Source organism: Zonotrichia leucophrys, chromosome 2 (assembly GCF_028769735.1).
Source record: "Zonotrichia leucophrys gambelii isolate GWCS_2022_RI chromosome 2, RI_Zleu_2.0, whole genome shotgun sequence".
NCBI classification, from domain to species: domain Eukaryota; kingdom Metazoa; phylum Chordata; class Aves; order Passeriformes; family Passerellidae; genus Zonotrichia; species Zonotrichia leucophrys.
The window spans coordinates 146,011,920-146,033,420 of record NC_088171.1 but is presented as its reverse complement, the minus strand read 5'-3'; the positions used below and the strand labels follow the sequence as shown (position 1 = coordinate 146,033,420).

At 36.6% G+C, this 21,501-nt stretch overlaps 1 protein-coding gene across 2 annotated transcripts in view; it reads left to right on the top strand.

The window, feature by feature from the left end:
- The window catches only part of ZFAT (zinc finger and AT-hook domain containing), a 125,066-nt gene extending 103,802 nt beyond the window's left edge, over positions 1-21,264 (top strand). For both annotated transcript variants that reach the window (XM_064706718.1, XM_064706717.1), the window contains 4 exons: positions 5,279-5,397; positions 6,790-6,916; positions 8,996-9,126; positions 20,090-21,264. In XM_064706718.1, the coding sequence (XP_064562788.1) occupies positions 5,279-5,397; positions 6,790-6,916; positions 8,996-9,126; positions 20,090-20,329 (617 nt within the window). In that variant the 3' untranslated portion in view covers positions 20,330-21,264. The remainder of the gene's footprint in view (positions 1-5,278; positions 5,398-6,789; positions 6,917-8,995; positions 9,127-20,089) is intronic.
- Positions 21,265-21,501: the final 237 nt, after the last annotated feature.

The following is a 21,501-nucleotide window of genomic DNA, read 5'->3' as shown; positions in this document are numbered from 1 at the left end:
AATAGAGACCAAAATAATGCTGTTGTATTAGATAATTAATTAAATGTAAGTCTTCTAAGGTTACGTTGTTTCTAAATGCTATTTCAAATCATTATTCTAACACATAACATTTATCTATTGAAGGCATTAATCCTTGTTAAAATACTGAAATCATGACACAGAGAAAGAGAACTCAGTTGTAGACTCTCCCTTTAAACTTGCTCTATAAGGGGAAAATACATAACTACAATAAGTAATCTGAGTCTGTGTTGGTTTTATATAACATTTCTTTGTTTCCTTTTGTCAAAAAAAATCCCCAGCCAAATAATTTTCAAAGCAAGTATCTATAACAGTGTAGGAATATATAGTATCATTTTATGATTATTTTCACAGGCAGTACAAGTCCATGGGGAACCTGCAGTTGTTTTAAGCAAGTAATATTTGCTTGGTCAGTACTCAGAGCCTCTATTTTGTAGTCACCCAGATGAAGGGAGAGCTCTTCACTATGGGGAGCTTTGTTTAACTTTCCAAATATCTGAGCTCTGCAAGGAATTATTTGTCTGTAGCTACTTTTAGGAATAGATATGAGAGAATGAATTCTCCTACTATAAATTATGGATCATACTTGCAATGTTTGGAACAAAGAAAATTAGTCTTACACTGATTAGGCTTTCCGTCCCCTTTGGGAGCCAGATAAATGCATTTCTGAAGGTAATTCTTTTCCACTGAAACAAAAGAACTGCAAAGTTGTTGAGATGCAGGAGTAGCCTTAAAATGGAGACATTGGAGTGAGATGAGAGAGAGGAGTCTTTAACTTTTTCCTGTGGTCGATATCCTTTTCCCACCACACTGGAACACTGGACAGGATGAAATTTAACAAGATCAAATGTCAGCTTCTGCCCCCAGGGTGGAGCAATGCCTGGCACCTGTCTGAGTGGGGAGATCAGCCCTGCAGACAGGAATAATCTGGGTGGCAGCAGCTCCCCAGGAGCCAGCAGTGAGCCCAGAGGGCAAATCCCATCCTGAGCTGCATTAAACCATTAAACACAGAATAAGCAGCAGGAAAACAGAGGATTATCCTGCTGTGCTCAGGGCTGGGATCACCAGGTGAGGATGTGAAGGTTCATGACTGTGTCCAGAGGGTAACAAAGACGGTGATGGGGCTGGAAGTGATGTCCTTTGAGGAGCACCTGAGGGCTCTGGGCTTGTCTGGTTTGGAGGAGGCTCAGGGGTGACCTCATTGCTCTCTGACAGCTTCCTGAGGGGGAAGGGGAATTGCTGAGCTCTTCTCCTTGGGATCCAGTGATGGAACATGTAGGAATGGCTCAAAACTGTGCCTGGGAGGCTAAGACTGCAATTAGGAAGCATTTCTTTACTGAGAGGGTGTCACAGACATATTTTCTGAACAATCCTTTCCTTAGGATTTTTTCTCCTGAAAAGCTGAGAGGCCTCAGGAACAATGTGAACAATGGTTATCTGCTGCTGTGGAATGCAACAGGTGCAGCTGTGATTGGTCTCATAGAGTTGTTTCTAATGAATGGCGAATCACAGTGAGCTGGCTCAGACTCTCTGTCCGAGCCACAAGCCTTTGTTATCATTCCTTTTCTATTCTTAGCTAGCCTTCTGATGAAATCCTTTCTTCTATTCTTTTAGTATAGTTTTAATATAATATGTATCATAAAATAATAAATCAAGCCTTCTGAAACATGGAGTCAGATCCTCTTCTCTTCCCTCATCCTCAGACCCCTGTGAACACGGTCATAAGAGGGTGGTGAAACTGTGGAAGAGGCTTCCCAGAGAGGTGATCAATGCCTGAAGGCTGTCAGTGTTTAAGGGGCAATTGGGCAATGCCCTTAACAACAGTTTTAACTTTTGGTCAGGCAGTTGGACTGGATGGTCCTTGTAGGTCCCTCCCAACAGAAGCAGCCTTTTCTGTTCTTTCCATCTCTACCTTTGCATCCTTCTTTCTCTTCCTCTCCTTACACAGAATTTACATTTCCTGTGCTGACAGTAGTGCTGTGCCTGATTTCCACATTCACCTGTGGAAAAGTCAGGCATTTTAGAGTAGTAATGAGGCATCAAATCCATGTAGGAGCTATGAAGTCAGTGTCTCTTCTCAGGGCTCTGTAATGAAGAAAGCTATATTAATAGGTGTGATTTCCCACATGCAGCTTCCTTTGCCAACTCAATTTCCTGTTCTGTGATGCATCAAATGTATCTTGCACCTGGGCTCCAAATAAAGCCAGAGATTCCTTATCATGCTATAGAAACATCAATTTTTCTCAGTGTGTTGGTATCTCACTGGGGGGAGAATTGCTCCTGGCGGGAGACATTTGCATTTGGAAGTGATAAACATGAATCCTATTGAAGTTAATGAAAGTTTTCCTGATTTGGAAATCAGAATGTTTTCTGTATTTGGTTCACACAGCACAAACAGATTAGTGTGGACATATTCTGCAGTATGACAAAAATGTCATATTTGTCTTATATGACACCTGGGTATCATACAAGGTAATAGATGTTAGAAATAGATTTTTTACTGTAAGGCACTGGAACAAAATACCCAGATAAATTGTGGATGTCCCATGCCTGGAAGTGTTCAAGGCCAGGTTGGATGAGGTCCTGAGCAACCTGGTCTAGTGGACGGTGTCCCTGCCAATTGGCAGGGAAACAGAACAAGATGAACTTTAAGGTCCCTTCCAACCCAAATCTTTGGATGACTCTGTGGGTTTCTGAACTGCTTGGGCCAGAAGTTGCACCTTGATGTCAGAAAAACTTCTATTTAGTTTCAATTACTGTATTCATAGATCTGAAAAGCAATTTTGGAAAATTATTCATATATTCATATAAAGGAAAAAGACCTTTCAGGCCTAATATTAAACAAATCCTTTGAAATGAAGGTTCTGTAGATGAAAAGGAAAAGGAGAGAGTACCAGCAAGCAAAAAGGCTTGAAAAGAAATTGAGAGGGGAAAGGAACAAAGATCAATATCTAATAAAAGCTGTCTATATCTATTTGTATTGTATTCTGCTTTTTCTAAGTTACTTTCTGAGCCCAGAGTGAATTGTCTCACACTTGCTCATCTCCTCTACTCTCAGTTGGTTTTTGACTGCATTGCAGGCACTGCAAATAAACTTAATTGGAAATATTTATATGAATGTAGACTTCTGGAGTGTACACAAGATTCCTAGAATGAGCTTATAAATAAATGAATGATTCATAGAAGAGGGACTGTGTTCATTGGAGTAGCTGCATTGCCAAGGATAGACAGCAGTATTTAATTTTTGGGCTTGTGGTTAGAAATTGGAATCCACAGGATCAGAGAAATGCTTGGGATTTTTCAGGGTATGTGTGTGTTTCTTTGTTTAAGTAGAAGTCTATGATTTGACATTTATTTTAGTATTATAAAGTAATAAAGGAAAACAAACAGCATAAGAATTTGTTATATTCTGCAAAGGTGGGAAGAATATTCTATATTACCCACTAGTTTTTCTGCAAGGCCCTGTCTATGTGCTCATTTGATGGCTTATTTTATAGTTTCATTTACTTTGTACTGGGCAAGTCACATACAAATTTTCCTAAATTTGTTTCTTTTCTCCTCACTGATTCTCCCTCCCATCCATAAACATTTTGTTTACATGTATGAGACAGATTTTGGTTTGTGTTTGTGCAGCTGTTTTTGCAGGCCATGCATGAAGGTCCAGTTGTGGCCTCAGTATTCTGTTTTACAGCTCTCATCACGTGCTCTCTTTATAAAAAAAATGAGAATTATCTTGTGGAGATTTTAGGCCAATAAATAAAAGAGCACATGCCAATGGAAAGAAGATGTGGGGCTATGTAATATCTGCCTGCAGTGTTTTGTTACAAGTATCAATTTTGTTATTGAAAGTAGCAAAGGTGTGTAATTCATTCACACTCTCTGTATGTTACCCATTATTCTAAAAAATTATCTAGAAATTAATTTTTTTGAACTTCCATATCAAGTCACTGACATGGAGTTATATATTACCAGTTGAATTCTATGCCTCTATTACTTATTATTTAATTAAAGTCATAATGACAAAAGTTACAGATTTAATTTACCTGATGTGTTATTATAATGGTTTTGATATCAAAGCAGAAAAGTGTTCACTGCTCCACAGCAATGTGTTTTTTCTAATACTACAGATGGGTGTGAAATTAATGTGTAATTTCATTTTTGGTAACTGATAATATTATCTAATCTAATCTAATCTGTTCTAATGTGAACTTTTTGAGTTTCCTTAGTCAAACTGCTTCAGTTTTGCTTAGAGATGGAATTTTGAGCATCTGCTCTAACAGTGAAGTTTGGTAAAGACTTAGCAAAGAAGAGGGTTAGTGTAGTAACAGTAAGTTTCACTGAAAGTAAGTCTCTCTCACCTTAGAGACTGGATGTAGTTACTTTCTGTTTTATCAAAATAAAAATTTTGTTTCTTTTCACCTGGTTACCATATGGTAGCTTTCCATTAATGTAAAATGAGATGTTTTTTCTAATTGCCTTGTCCATAAAGGACTGTGCAGCGAGGTCTTGGCTTATATCCAGCTTCTGTGGGTGTGTTTGATGCCTTGGAACATGATGTGGAGTCAGGCTTGTGGTAGCTCAGTTCCTGCTATTAGATTTGTTACAGTGAGTTCTGGCCACCTAATGCAACAATTTATCACATGCAGGTTATTCATGTTGTCTTAAGTCAATAGAGGGAAAAAAAGAGAAATATTTATTTGTATAATTACAAGCAAGTGAGATCTGACATTTGACCAAACAAATTTCATAAGCAAAAGAAGTAAAAGCTCTTTAATCTTGTATAAAAAATTGGATTTTCATGATTTTATCATGCTTAGATTTTTTACCTGTAATGCTGCACACTCACACATTAAACATTGTGCTAACTTCTTGCTGTGCATCATTTTGTAGACAGAAAAATTTATTTACGGTTTGCCTGATAACAGAAACCTCAAGAACAAAGATATTTGGGTAAAGAGAATATTGCATCGTTAATGCCTTCTAGTTTACTTTGCTAATGAAAAAAAAAACCAATGTTTTGAAACTTGGGAAAACTAGAACAGCTGTATTAGAGAAGGCACATTTAAAAAATATTACTAAAGTATGCCACTGATGTGTATGTTAAATATTAACATATTTCACATTGGACAAATGGCTAAAAGAAAACATTTTACAGTTACGTGGCTTGATTGACATGGGATCAAATTAAGCAGGTTGTTCCTGTGTTGAGAAAGAATTTATATAAAAATAACTCAAATAATTTATTTGTGTTTTCTTGTAGGTGGCATTAAATGTCCTGTTTGCAGCTTTGTGTATGGTACAAAATGGGAGTTCAACAGACATCTTAAAAACAAGCATGGAATGAAGTTGGTGGAGAATGATGGGGAGACCAAATGGGAGGTAAAGCAAAATAACAATGGCTTTGACCCTTAAATTTTTTTAAATTCTGGGGAGAAAAGTAAGGATAAAAATAAGAAGTGTGAAAAAATGTGGCTCTGACTTTATATAAGATCAGAAAGTTGTGGGATCTTATCTTTGCTTGAATGCAGGTCTTCTATGTATGTTAAATTTTAATACATGGTAGGGTTAACAACCTTGTAAATGCTTATTTTTGCATTTTATGCTTCTAGTCCTCTGTTTGCAGCAGAAAGGGTGAAAGCTTTATTAAAAAAAAGAGAAATTTAAAAACGTCCTGCATTTTGTAGTATGCTGAATATTCACTGGTGGTAACTGTAAGATGAGCAAAGCTGCAGAAAAAAGCTTATGTCTTGGTCCAGAGAAGGCTAGAATCTAGAAAACTGAATTTTTTAATTAACCAGCTGAAAAAAATATAATGTTATGTAGAGTAAGTCTTCTATGATATGCTCTGTGTTTTCAGCTTCAGTCCTGGAGATGCAGAATCGATGAGAAAACCACAGATTTAGACACTTTTATTAAAAAATTATGGTTGGCCAGAGGAGTGTCTTCCACTCCCCAAGCAGGCTGATTTTGATATCTAGTGAGAGGAAAAAGCCAGGAATCAACCACAGCTGTTTTAGGCCTCTTCTGCTAAATTTCAGTCTGGCCCCCATCACAAATCTAATGCCTGATTTGGAAGAGCTGACCTGCAGGTCTTGTCTAACAGTTACTGAGTATCCACACACAGAAGGATAAGTCTTTGGAAAACACTGGAGTAGGTTCTATTTGGACAGCTGTTCAAAGAAGTAGGACAAGCATTTTAAAATGTAACCCTTCAAAGTCCTTTATCCATATTCCAAATTATTATCTCTGCACTTTCCCTGTAGCTGCCCAAAGCTGGAAAAATAAGGGGACATCCTGGGTGCAAGAATGACTCTGTTGCTGAATTGACTATAAAAAAAGAGTCCCATCAGAGCAGGAATAGATATTGACAGGTTGTCTTAAAAAAAAAACATAGTTTATGGAAAGAATAACTTTTCTGAAACAAAATGCCATTTTTTTCAAGTTTCTGAAGTGTTTTAGCATATATGCAATATAAATTCGTTTTGCTCAAAAGGTTTTTGCTAAACCCTGGTACAGTACAAGTCTGTTGTTAGTTTAAGATAACTGTGCAACAAAAATAAGGTCAAGATAACTTTGCATCCTTAAAGCAACCTTTGAATTAGAATCCAGAAGAACACTGTGGGATGATTATCCTGTCTCCCATGTAACACTCTTCTTGAATTCTGTTTCACCCACTATAGCTCTTGTTACAGTATTTGTTGTCCAAACTCATTCCTTGTTGCTGTTAAATCACTAAAATGAGATTATTCATGCCTTGGCTTTGTTTCCAAGTTGACTGCTGAGGTTTCTGAAGAAGCATCCACTCAGTATCTCCATATAACAGAGGGTGGAGAAGATGTTCAAGGCACTCAAGCTGCTGTGGCTGCATTACAGAACCTCAGATACACTTCTGAGAACAGTAAGTTACCTTTTTCCTAGGTTGGAAAGCAAATACACCTTTTATTTTCCAAAATATAAAATTATTTTGAGTGTACAATATACAGCCTCCTGTAATCTCCTATTAAAATTTTTGAAATAAGTCATCCAGAACTTACTTCTGGGGAGTTATATTTTCTTTAAGTATAAATTAAAAATTATAATTCATTATGAATTCCTATATCCTGAAGTCATTAATACTTATCACTGCCTGTTTTGCACTTTATTATTAGCTGTGTGGAATTTCCTGCCTATATTATTAAATATGCTGTGAAATTAGCTATCTTGGCAGAGTAGATGGTGTGTATCTAATGACAATTCTCTGGCTATTATTTTTCTCCCTCTGGCTTTAGTCAGCAAGACTGCAGGACTGACATGGTGGAATAGCTCATTTACCATGTTCCCAAGGCAGCACTAACAATCTCAATTTTGGTGGTACACAAAATTAAGTGAGCTATTCTGTATCAGATTGAGAAGGAAAAGAGTAGTATTAGATAATGTCTGCCAAGTGATAAATAACAAAAGCCAGGAGAAAAGAAAAAAAAGGCCAGATTTCTGAGAGTGTAAAAACAACAGACTAGAGTAGGCATTCCTAGGTGGTTTTTTAAATTTTTTTTTAAACATATAAATAAATGTCCTGGTTATGAACAGCATTTTACAATTGTTTATCATGGTAGTCTTTATAGTTCACAATACAGATACATGTCAAAAACTCTCCGTTTTTATGGATTTTCCAAACATGTTGCAATTAAATTACATTACTGCCAGTTTCTGTATATTAGTTTAATGAGTTGAGATACTAAATAAGTGAAAACTTCTTGAGAACCTTTTTAAAACTTCTTCATATCTAAATTAAAATAAATATTTTCATGGAATGTACTGTAGTCTTTATTTTAAGCATGAAGCTATAATTTTTTGAATAATCTTCTTTTTAGAGCATCCAACTTCAGGTACTCTTTCAGCATATTCCCTCTTAGTATAAAACCAGTAGTATCTTGTCTAAAGGCAGTTTTATAGTTAAAAAAAACCCAAAGCAAGCAAACCTTTTTCAGTACTCAGATACATTTGTTTCTTACATAAATAACAAAATTTAGCTATTTTTCTATTTGTGCAGCGAACACACTACAACATATTTGAAGTTAAATTATCTGACCTAGATTGCCTATACTATCACAGTATCAACCTAAACTTAAAAGAGTTTAAGTTAGGAAATTAGATTTATTCTATTTTCTATCTTTTTTCTGTCTCTGACAGTAATTAAAGCAAATATAAGGCAGCTTTACATGTCAGACAGTTTCTTTCCTTGTCTGACATCTCCCTCATGCTGACAGTGGGCATGTAGGAATGGTGGGCCATTGGTGGGAATTTGTGTTCCTGCATAACAAAAATCATTTTTCCACATTCAGGTCTTTCATACCTTGTGAGAAGTGAGAGTACAACTATTTTGTTTGGGCTTTTTTGTAAATATCCCTTTTCTTTGGCAGGGCTGCACACACCAGAGAATTTTTTTTAAAAAGGACAGACATGTTCTGATCCAGTGTTTATAAAGTGATCAGTATGAGTTTTCCCAAGCAATTAACCTTTTCCTTCAGCAGCTTAGAGATAAAACTACTTCATTTAGGTTGAGGGGTACTGCAGAGGACCAGACAGAGGGTAAACACAGGTTTCTAAAATACCAAAAGGCTGTTATGGCTGAATAGGTATACAAGTAGGTTCTGTGTAAGGTGAATGTCTGGTAAATGCACATTTGGATTTTTAAACTCCTGCAGCTTCCTAATTTGCTGTTCCTGCTATGACTTGTGGCTCTTGTTTCTTTATTCAATGTACTCTTTTAGATCTCTTTCAAATAGGCACAGAAGTGATCAGTGTGGCTGCACTTGCTGACTCATGCATTCCCTGGGCAAATTTATTTTGTGAATACTTCCCTGCCATAGATCTGTCACATTATTGAGCTTTTTGAATTATACCAACAGCACTGCAAGTCAAGGCTGTGCTGTTTGATTCACACAGCCTCAGAACTGTTCTCCTGTGATGATCTTATGGCTGCTGTCTTTTTGATAAGGTGAAAGACTGGATCCAGCAGCTGTAAACATCCTGCAGCAGATCATTGAGTTGGGTTCAGAGTCCCACGATGCCACCGCCGTGGCTTCTGTCGTTACCATGGCACCTGGCACGGTGACAGTGGTGAAGCAGGTGAGAGCTCCTTTCTTCTCTAAACCAGACACATTCAGTTTTCATATATTCACTGTGAAATGGGTGTTACTTGGCAAGGGAAAAATTTTAAATGATCATTCAAGATACATTGAGAATTTTTCCTGATTTTCACCAGGTGTTGTGTGCATGTTTATACATATATACACATATATCTTTATAGATCTAAAAGTATATATAGTTTTGTGTATATATAAAATATGAATGAATAAATACACCTGTATGTGTATGTAGATATGTGTGTGAAAATACAACTTTTTTTTAGCAGGTGTTTTCAGGTTTTATAAAATGACATACTTATATTTTCTGCAGACACTTAATGCCATTGTCATCTAAAAGATTCAGGTGGTCCTTGGTGCAGCAAGCAAAAGGAAATAATTTTAATTTGAGGTGCCTATTGGGTTCAAACATCAAGGCTTTTACTCAGTATTTCTTCCTCACAGGTGTCTGCTAATTTCCATTTTTCATTCTCCTCTCAGTGTTCTTTAAACTATTCCTTCTCTTTCAGCACAGCTCTTTGCTTATCCCTTTCCCCACTGATTCACTGGGGTCTCTGCACTCAGTGGTTGACAGGTGAGGAAAGGAAAGTACATGAGAAGTTTTAACTTCCCAAAGAGTTTAAGTAACTCTTTTTATTTAAATGAACCAGTACTGATTATTCTGAGTGCTGAAACGAACTTTTGAGTTCAGCATTTTTTGTAGTGTTTTGAACATTGAGTTCATGAGAGCTCCACAGAAGTGTGAAGTTCATGGTCTGTGAAGTACTTGGATAATTCCTAAGCTTGCTGCCCAAATGTCACAAAGACAAGGCAGAATTTGAAGTCAGAGCATTTTCAGATGTTCCTTTGCAATACTTAACAGGTATTTTGAGTAGAAACTATGTAGGAGTTTAGGGCTTTTTTGTAGAATAACATACCCAAACTTGAAAACTAAATTCAGTCATTTAAGAGAAGAGACAATGTGGTCCAATTATGTGCAAGTTTCATACAACAAACAACTTTTATAGTACAGCCACTACCAACATGCCTGCTGTGCTATAGAGATGACCTGTTTAGGGGTTGAATGCAGTATTAGACATTGGTGCTTGTCAATATCATTGAAATTAGTTCTTCCCTAAAGAAATTCATCTTTTGAGGCTGTTGTACTAAAGGTATAGGAGAAAGTGGCTGCTGAAGGAGAGCTGCCTAGAGAATGTTGTGATATCTGAGTGTTAAAGTTTAAATATACAGGTATTAACTGATCAATATCTGAGTCATCATAAAATCTATTGACTTCTTTGTTGGACACTCTGAATTTACTGGTAACTTTTTCTAAGTAAATACTTCTATTCCAAATTAATTTTCTTCTTCACTTTTCAATCCATATTTCTAGCCTTTTGAGTTTGCAGACTGCTAAGCCTTAATCAGTTCTTTTTCCCTGTATACATCAGTGACTCTCAGTGATATCAAACTCTTACAAGCACCACTCCTGTATTAAATGAAATATTGAATTCTCAGAGCACAGAATCTCTTTCTAACTTTTCTTTTTATGCCCTGCTATCCCCCTCCCTTTAGAATCTTCTACGTTTTTAAAATTTTTCTTTTTGTTTTTTTCTCTTTTCTTTTTTCTTTTATTTTTCTATAGAAATTGGTTTTTTATCATAGTCTAGTCTGTTATACAGCTGTAGTTACTTTCCAGCTCTTGTCTTCCAACCAGAAAATTGCTCCAGAGTTTTAGGCACACCCAATTTTAATCTGAGGGAATGTTATTAGCTTGACTTTAATCCTCCCCTATTAGAAACTGTCAGGTTTTTTTCTTCAATGCTGAGTTGCTTTCTATGGGATATCCCTCATTTGTAGCTATGGCTTGGTTGGGTTTTAATTATCATAGGTTCCTAATTGTTAACCTTGAAGTGACCTTTAGATATGTTCATATTTCACTTTCCTACTGGAAAATGTATTCCATACTTTCTTCTGTGACCTTCAGCTTCTCTTGTGGATTGTGAGACAAAGAATTCATTCAGGGTGTCAGCAGTCTCTCAACATCATCTGTCACTGAATTTCCACTCCTGCTCTTTAATGGCCTCACAGAGTCCTTGCTTAGCAGCTTGAGTCCATTTTTTCTTTCCTTAACAACATTTATTGTAGTTGTCCTGATTTTTATGCTGTTTGTTTGTTTCTTTCTTTCTTTTTCTCTAAGGACATACATTACCCATTTCTTATATCAGTTCTTACTTTCAAATCTCATTTCTAGCTAGCCCTTGCAAGTTTGCTTCATATTTCTCTATTTGCACCAAGAAATTTCTTCTCATTCTAAACTACTAGAATGTTTCAGAAGGATTTTTTTTCTTTTTGCTGTAAATGTTACACTATAGTGTTCTATTTTTGTCTCCCCTTTTCTCCCTGGAAATTTATTTCTCCCACAGCTGTCCTTATAAAATTCATAAAATTATAAAACTCATAAAATTCCCATTTACACTTTATCCTTAAAATCTTGTATAAATCCAGCTGTATCTCTCAGTAATGCTGCTATGCTCATGCTTTGGCAATTCCCTAACCTGTGTGCTCACATCCCTTCAGTGTGCTGTGCTTGTAGAGCTTCAGGTTAATGCAAGAATTTTGCCTCCAGAAAAAAACTCTGTATTTATCCCTAAGTCCTTTTCAGCATCTTGGAAGATATCTGGTATATTAATTAGGTCTAAATGGTGTAATTTTAAAATTGTTTTCTACTAGGTCACAGGACATAAAGGAAACCATGTTTGAGGCATTCTCCTGTTAAATTACTGTTCTGTACTGTAATCTTAATGCAAGTACACTAAATTATAAATACACATTATACTGGAGGTGAAATCAAGATCAGATTGTCCTTTACAGCTCCTGAATTGCATGTCTAGAACAAAATTTCAGTTCTGACTTAGGAAACTTTTTATTTCTTGTTTATATGAATGATTATATTAAAGAAAAGGCTTTGACAATGTAACAGTAACCAATTCTAGCCAGAAATGGGATTCAACTTATGATTTTAGACCCCAAAAATGCACAGTTAGCCCTGCTTATCTTGGATTATGTTTGGTAAATAAGAACCATTGTTGGCTCTGTTAGTATCATGCGTATGAGACCTTTCCATGGTTTTGTCTGGAGCCTGAAATTATTTTATCTTAATTTTGCCTGTGAGTCAGTATACTACTCTGTTATCAGAGTTAAATTTTTTCTAATTTGGGATAAATCCAGTTGTGTGAGCTCTAAAAATATGCAACTGCCAAGAAGTGTAATATAAATATCTCATCAAATGCCTGAGGGAAAAAAGTTAGTAATGTCAAGTTTTACCGATATGATCTGAGACTGGCAAAAATCCCCTTTGAAGGATTGATCACAGCATGGCAGGAGAAGTCCATCCTTGTTCAGTTACTACGGATCCGCTCTGGATCTCTCTGCCAAAGAGCTGATGAAGATATTTCTTCATGGCAGGACATTTGAGTTGTTCTGCTCTGCTTAAAGGTGAAAAAATTAGCAAGGTGGGGAAAAGGAGAGAGGACAGAGTGCTGAGTTTGAAGAACAGCTAGGAAAGAGGTTAATAAATGCTTAGAAAAGCCAGGAAATACTCTTTATAGTGGATGGTGAATACAGGCAAGAGACTGTGGAGAAAGGAGTTTGGTGGGAACAGCACATGGGAAGGTGAAGGGACTGGAAGGGTAAAACAGGAGACTTCCCTTTCTGCACATTCCACTCTCTGTGTCCTGTTACAGATGTACTTTTGCCCTTGTGCTTTAGGGTGGAGATTGATTCATTTGGTTTTTTTTGTTTATTTTGCTAGAAGAGGCCGTTCAATCCATTATTTATAAGGGTGGACTGTTTTCCTGGCTTACATGCCAAGCATCACCCCCTCTTGATTTACAGTCTCCACAGGCCTATGTTCAAAGACTGGTTTTTCACACAAAATCTGTGTGTTAACTAGAATAGAGATAGTGTTTCACTACAAACTCCCTTGATGTTCAGTTGTTTCTTTCTGTTAGAATGTACATCAGACAAGGATATTAATTGGTCCATAAAAAAGTTTCTTCCAAGTTAAACATGTGTTTGATTTAAATACTGAGTTTCTTGTGAGGAAACATCACCCTCAGAAATGAACAGCCCTCATATGTTATTTTTGCAGAGGAGATTCTTTTAGTGTGTAGTGCTGTAAGTAACTCTCCAAGGAAACAATATTCAAAGTGCATATTCTTGGTTTCACAATATATGAAGAATACCCTTAAAAGCTTAGTTCCTGAATCCCTCACTGCATTGACCAGAGCATCAGAAGTGTTTCCTCTTCTTGGTCTGTGTCCCTCAGCTCTAGTTTCTCTTCTAGTTGTTGCTCTTCCATTACTAGTGTTTGTTAGCAGGAATGTTTAATGGCAGCAATATGCTACCTGATTTAATTCATTTATTTTTTTCATAAATGCAGTTTATTTCTTGTATTTGATCTCTTTGATGCAGAGTTGAAAGCATGTAGGGTTCTCTATCCAAATATGAGGGGTTTTTTTTCCATCAGATTACCGCTATAGAGCAGTAGAATTTTGGATTGCAAACCAAAGGTTTACATTGCTATGTATTGTAGTAACCAGTTAAATTTAGTTGCATGTTATCTGTTTTTTGGGGTTTAGATAGTGATGGACAAATCTGCTGGTAATTTATTTTTTCTTAGGCCTGTGGTACTGCACTGGGTTTGTGTGCTCTAGAACCATCACTTATAGCTCACTCTGAAGATGGCTGAGAAGTTTGTGTTAATCACTAGTCATTATTATTATAAGGTGATTACGTCAGCCTTTCTGCACACTTGTTCATCAGAAGTTCACTTTATTTCTCAACTCTGTGGGATGTCTTTTCTATTTTTCAAGCCACAGAACTGATTTCCTCCTCAGGAACATTCTTGGGCCTTGCTGCAGGTGAATACCTAAATGGTGCCAATTTGTTTTGAATGATGACTCCCCTATGGTTTCTCATTTCAACCTTTTAGCTACAATGGTTGCCCAAGCCACCATTATTTTATGCTTCAGTTAACTCTGATAATCTTTTTTCTGACATTCAGAGCTTATGTTTTATCCCTTTTGTATTCTTTCAGAAAAAACCTCAAAGATTACTTTCTCTCCTCTTTTGTCATTGCCTTCTCTTATTCTGTTTACTTGATGTTCCTTTTTATGCCACATCAAACAAAATCTTGTTTTCCTTTCCTGAATTTTTTACTCCTTTCTGACTTAGAGTCCCATTTCTCTTTAGCTGTAAAGATTTTGTCTCCTACCTTTGCTCAGTCCAAGAAGATTTAGCTTGTTACTTTTTTCAAACAATTTTCTAATGTTTCCATATTGTGCTTTGTTGTGTGGATTTTTAATGAGGAGCAATTTGTACCTCATTGTCTTCTCTCAATTACTTGTCAAGAATATGATGGCAGCAATTATCTGTGAATAGGCTGTTGTATATTGACACCAATGCCTGGCACACTGAACTGCCACTGGCTCATTTATGTTTTACTCTCTCACCTGCCCTTTTCTAAGTCTGCTTACTTTGTCTTGTTTTATACTGAAATGATACTGAAATTATAAGGCCTTTGGGGCATGAACTACTCTTTTCATGTAGCATAGCGGATACAATCCAGGTCCTGATCCAAAGCTACATAAATATTAACAATAAAGTGCAGTAGTTGGCTGCTGAATTATCTTTCTTTTCCTTCCACTCAGAAAGATGAGACAGAACTGATGTTTTTACTACTTCTGTAGACTGAAGTGAAAGGTTAAATCTATTTCTGAAAAGGACAGTAACCTTTTTTTAACTTAGACATAATGTGTTCTGGAGAATAAGTATATCAGCTATTACAATAACTAAACAGATCTCTATCAGAAGATAACCAGAAAATATTGGATTTCCATGTGCTTCAACCTTTATTTTAGTTGCTTTTATCCTTTTATTCTGTGATCTCCAGTAAAAACCTACCATGGTAAGTCATTTTCTTCAAAGTGACAGCAGTAGGAAGGTAGAGCAAAGATTATACATCAGCTCAAAGCAGATCGCAGAAAAGAATTTTATAGCATAGCACATCTTCAAAAGTAAATGCCTATTATTAGCATGGCTGTCACATCAGAGGCTGCTAAGCATTGTGCTTCAGCAGCACACCTTGTATTTCAGTCTACTTGGATTGGTCCTGATGTGATGATGGGTGCTGCTGGCAATCTAGAAAATTTGCCAGTACAGGGAGTTATGTACATGCTGATTGTCAATTTTGTAGTTGCTTTAGAACACAGAGCAGTCTGATGCTTCCTGTGGCAGTAACAGCAATGGAAAGTTTTAAATGGGGCAGTGAGGCCGTTTCCTCAACCTTTGAGGAGTTCTCATCTCTGTAAGGGACAGATAAAATCTTAGTCAAGATCACTGTCCTGTTAGAGCTCCTAAAACAATGGCAGTGTTGCCATTCTGCCTCAAAAGGAGGTGGGGTGACCCAGCCATGTCCAGCCACAGTCCCTTTGTTGGGATATATTCAACCAGCCAGTTGCTATAACATTTTAAAAATCTGCATCAATAGTATGAAGATTTGTTTGTCCCCTTGCTGTTTTTATTTTATGCAAAGCAACTCTTTCATACTCAAGCCTCTTATTATTCCAAAACCATTGTGCACCAGATTGTCTTTGTTTTGTAGCTCATTATAGAGATTCAAATGATCAAATTTCAGAGTTTTCTGTGTGTCTTTTTCACACAATATAACTGTATGTAAACTAGAACTGAGAAAGAGTTGAAATTATTCAAATGATGCTGAACAAAGCTTATGGGCACCAATGTAAGCTGACACATCACATATCCAGGTGTTCTCTGTGATCTGTATTCCTTTCATTTAAATCCTTTCTGCAGATATTTTGTGTATTTTCTTACTAATATTTTATGATATAAATAGGAGAATCTGCAGCCTAGTGTAAGGTTTTGGAAATCTGAAAGATCTCTGTGATTAACTTTTCTGCTTCATGGTGAACTGAAAAGCAGCATTCAATCTGAAATCAAGAAAGAGATTCCACTGAGGATTTGGGGACAGGCCCAGCGAAACTGTTTTGAGCACAATGGATCTGTAACTCCTGCTGACTTCAAGTGAAATATAACAGTATTTCACAAAATGAGCTCTAGAGTAAGGTAATCTTTTAGCATCTTACTGCAAATATTTTTTTCTTATTCCTTTTCAGGAAAGGAAAGAAGTATGTTTTCCTCAATGGCTTGAATTCATTTATTTCAAATTTAAAAATACTTTCTTGTTTTGAGAGAAAGAGATTCCTCTAAGAGAGACCCATTTGTAATGAATACTTCCATTATTTGGATGGTCTTTGGACATGTAAATTAAGAACATTTGGAATTTAGAGATGTTGAGTTTCTTATGAAAACATGGTGGTGAAATTCCCATTGGCTTTTGTGAGAGACAGATTTAGTTAATAAAGAATATTTATGCAGGTACTGACTTGATTTAATGTGCCAGCTGTGTGTGGCTTCAGCTCCTTGCTGGCATTCTTTAATGAAGGATAAGCAGACAGATGCTTTTCAGCTGACTCTCAAACAGAAAAGAGGTCTTGGATGCTGCTCTTCAAAAGATTTCAGAAGCCAATAAAGAGAATTGAGTGTGGTGACTTCGTTCATTCAGATGGCAGCTGTCCCACTGTTTCATCAATTTGAGGGATGTAAATTAACATTTTGAGATTATTCCCTGTGGAACAATCTAATAGAAACCAAGCAGAAGCATGTAAACATTGAACTGATTTGAAATGTAAATATCCCAAATAATGTGGTGATTTGTCAAACTAAAAGGATTACAGATAGCTGTCCAAAAAAAGATACTGGAAGCTAGAAACACCAGAAATAAAGGCATTAGATTTCTTTACCCTGCATGACAAGGATAATAAACCCACATCGATGAAGTCAGGTAGGGAGTTTAAATTAACTTTCTTTATTGGCCATTTTCATTTCAAAAGGATATAAAACTGAATAAGTATTAGATTGCTGCTATTGAATTGAATGAGATTCTGCTTTAGTTTCATTTTTGTGTCAACTATGCTTTATTTATTTTCCTCTCTTCATTATTTATGTACATTCACAAAGCTATATTTAAAATTATTTATGGGTTTTGATTTAGAGTGACAACAGTGAGATCCATCTCATACTGTGTTGTGCATTCTTGCAGCTCTTAGCAAATGCAGTGTAATTTTTCTGGCCTGAGGCATTTTGTCAGAGGGTTATGTGTAGTGCACTAAAACCAGAGGGATTAGTGTATATTGCATAATTATAGGGCCACATTTTAGACACCCCTATTTCTGTATTTGTTTGAGCATCTCTAGCATCAATGGCTGTAATTGTGAGCTGATTCATAACAAGCTGTGAGATTCTAATTATCTAACATTTTCAACTGCAGCTTCCTATCTGAATTCAATGGTGATTAGACTTTTCATGGCCTGTTGCAATATTCATTGGCAGATCTTGTGTATGTCCTTAACTTTCACAGAGCTGACAGTGGAGCAAGAACCCTCAGGAAAGAGGAGAGGACAGTTATGAAAAGGGAGTTTGGGATAAGAATTCACTAAAGCTCAGTTGCTTTCAGTAGGATTTAGGGTTTCTTAAATAATTAAAAAATAAAAAGGGTGTATTAGGAGCAGCAAGAGAAAAGTTTACAGTTCTATAGTTTTTTTCATTATTTAGCTCCTTGCTTTTCAAAGAAAAGCTCAAGCTTCCATTAGTGAGGGGTGAAAGGGCCTTATAAAAAGAGCAAGTAATTTTTGACAGATAAGGAAAGGATGGGGAGGGTTTATAAACTCAAAAAGGAGAGACTTAGATTAGATGTTAGGAAGAAATTCTTTAGTCAGAGGGTAGTGAGAGATGGGAACAGATTGCCCAGAGAAGCTGTGGATGCCCCATCCCTGCGAGTGTTGGAGGCCAGGCTGGACAGGGAGTGGGAGGTGACCCCATGGCAGAGGGGTTGGAACTTGATCATCTCCATGTTCCCTGTCAATCCAAACCATTCTGAGTCTATTATTCTTTGATTCTATGATAACCTGCCTTTTGAGACAACATAAATTGCTCCTCTGAAGCTGGTTGCAAATTTTACTGTGTCAAGAAAACATCCAGCATCATCTCCTTGTGTAGGGTGCTGAGCTTGAACTTCAGCAGGAGCTGTTTAAAGTATATTTCAAATAAAACACTCAGATATAATTGATAAAAGAATGTGAAAAGGACTTCATTCTACTCCTGTATTTTTTATCCCTATAAAATGAATCCTGTGCAATGAAGGCAGAGTGGGCGTTGCTGGGTACATCTGTGTTGTTGCATTAACGTCAGTGACAATGGCCAGATTCCCTTTAGATGTTAAATCTTTCACCAGATAAAATCCACATATATTTCACTAGTATATTACAGCCATACTGACTTGGAGGCCTCTGAATAATTTAGTACCTGGACATACTTGTTATTGTTCAAGAAAAGGCTTTCTATAGCCTTATTAGTTGAGTGAAAGTTCAGAGTGCTGTGAAGTCTTAAGGGGCTTGTGAGTCTCTGAAATCTTCTGACAGGTATTTTAAACATGAAATAGAAAAGTCAGAAGCAAAGTCACTGTATAACAAAGATAATGGTTGCTTAGGGGAAAAAAATAAATGAGAAAAGAGCATCAGGAAAACAAACATATAGAGTCTATTTTTCTTCTTGCTGGTCTCCAAGGGACCAGACAGATCCTTGGAACCTCCACAGTAGTTCTTCCCTTCTGTTCCCACTCCCTTCTTAAACAGCATTAATAATCTTAATTGTATTTACTTTAATTTGATTGTGCCACTGCTGTTTACTTTTGAGGCAGCTTCTAACGAAAAAGAAAAAATTGGTCCTTTTCTAACTTCTGTAACTTACATTCCACACTTCATAGAATCTACCATGTCTTCTTCTTTCATGTGATCTTCTTTCTAAGACCACTTCAGAGTTCAGTGCTGCAGGAGCACACTGTGGTCCAGCAAACAGAACCATGGATTCCTAGAATGGTTTGGATTGAGAAGGACTATAAAGACCATCTCATTCCAACCTTCCTGCCATGGGTAGGGACACCTTCCCCTAACAAATGCTTTTGCATATGTCCTGCATAGTGAAAAATTGCTGTTCCATTCTCTCCTTAAAAGTAGATTATTTTATCACTAACACTTTAGAGAATTTCTTCCACATCACTTTACATTTTCCTGATTTATTTATACTTGTCTGGAGTACTTTGCATAGGAATTTTATATGGGTCTGCTAGAAGATTAAGATTTGGTTTTGCATTCTAGTATGTACTGTATTTCAGTAATTGACAGGCACTTGTATGAATTTGGAATTCAACACCAGATTGTGTTGCTTTTTAAAATTTTGACAACAAGCAAAATGTTCAGTAAAAAATCCTTTCTTTTCACTTGTTTCTGTCACTCTCCTTTCAATAATGTAAACATTGCTGCCTCACAAACAGAAGGCCTTAGGAACCTATTTCAGTGATATTTATATTTCACATTTTTCTAATAAAATCCCTTAAGCTTTGCAGTGTAATTTGCACTTCTGAGAGCAGCTATTGACTCAGGAGAAAGAGAAAGGTGGGTGCAGTAGGTGTTTTGAATGGGTTCTCAACTCAGTGCTACTAGAGGAATTGAGTTCAGATTTATTTAAATAAAAGCAGTTTTGAATAAGTGACTGCTGAGAGATTAAAGCTGTCTCTAAAGACCAGTGTTCCTGAAACTTTGCAGCTCTCTTGTGCCCAGAACTGAGACGCTGTGTTGGTGCTTTCACTATTCTGCCTAGCTTCACACTCATTAATCAAAAGCGCTCGCATTTTCTGCAAAACTGACATTTTCTTTCCAAACTGTGTGATTGCTAATTTGTGTGCTGTATTTCCATTAATCATCAGAACAGCAGGTACATGTTGGCAAGGTGAAATTCCGTAAGCTCTCCCCTGTGTCCTCCCTCAGGTGAAGGAAGAGGAGCCGGCAGCCAAGCACGCGCTGATGATCCAGGAGACGCTGCAGCAGGCGGCGGTGGAGCTGGCAGAGCAGCATCACCTGGTGGTGTCCTCGGATGAGGTGGAGGGCATCGAGACAGTCACTGTCTACACCCAGGGTGGGGAGGCTTCAGAGTTCATTGTCTATGTGCAGGAAGCTGTGCAGCCTGTGGAGGAGCAAGCTGTGGAAGAATCAGTGCAGGAGCTCTAGAGAGCAATGCTCAAATGTGATGATTTCTTGATTTGCCAAAGCTAGAGGTTTGGGGTTTTTTTGCCCCAACCAAAAGTGAGCAAGCTGATGGATTTTCAGTTGATTTGTAAAGTGATCTAATTGGTTGGATTGTATCAGTAACTTAGATGTATTATGTGCAAAACCTTCTCAGACATTTTTTTTCCTAGAAAATTCTTTTAAGGAAAAAGTATTCTTCCCCTTCTTTGAAGATCTCTCACTTGATTCCTGTAAATTCACACAAATATTGTCTGTTTCAAACTGTGGTATCCCATGGTAAAAACCATCTGTAAAGGTAGCTAGAGTGTCTGGAAAAGCCCATACATCCCATTTTATACATGCTTCATATGTTCTTGACTTGGCTGGAAGCAAAGTTGTTTTTCTGTAATTTAAAAGGACCTCTTAGCTCTGAGTTCATGCTTAGAAAGTGTCTGCTGAGTTGTGGATCTAACCCAAACAAAGGCTCAAGATGTAATTAGAAACACACCACAGATGGACTGTACTTTATACCTGTGAGATGATCCTTTGAGTTTGGGAGGTATTTAAAGCCATATGTGATAATTCTGGGTATCAGTAGGATGACTGTTATTTAGCTATTTGAGTAATGATAACTGTTTCCATCCCACTGAATAAATACCTGTCTAGTATCATAAGGTGAAACCAAAACTGTCAAATCAAGGAAATATTCTTTTGTTTTTAAGAAAAAAAAATATATTCAAAAGATTTGTAAATGCTATAAGAGATGTATGTTCATATGTTTTAAACAGACATGCTTGTAAATATGACAGTGTGAAAAAATTTGTACAAAAAGCTTAAGTAAATATTGATGAGAATCAAGATATTCTTAATTATGCATGTACATAGTTCCAGATTTTTCTTCATGAATCTTGAATTGTTTCTGGTTTAATATTTTTCAATTTGAGCTATAAAAATTATTAATAAATAAAAAATTGTCTAATGTTTTCTTCTAATGCTTCAGTTTCTTAAGTGTTTGTTTCCCTTTTGTAGCTAATTAAAAAGTGCTGGTGTGCATTGACTCTGACAAGTTATTCCTTCTGTTAGTAGTCTCTTATCAAGAAAGTACCACCATGAAATAAAGGCAGACCTTTCAATGTGATTTAACCTATTTTTGGGTATTGTGGGTAAAAAAGTGG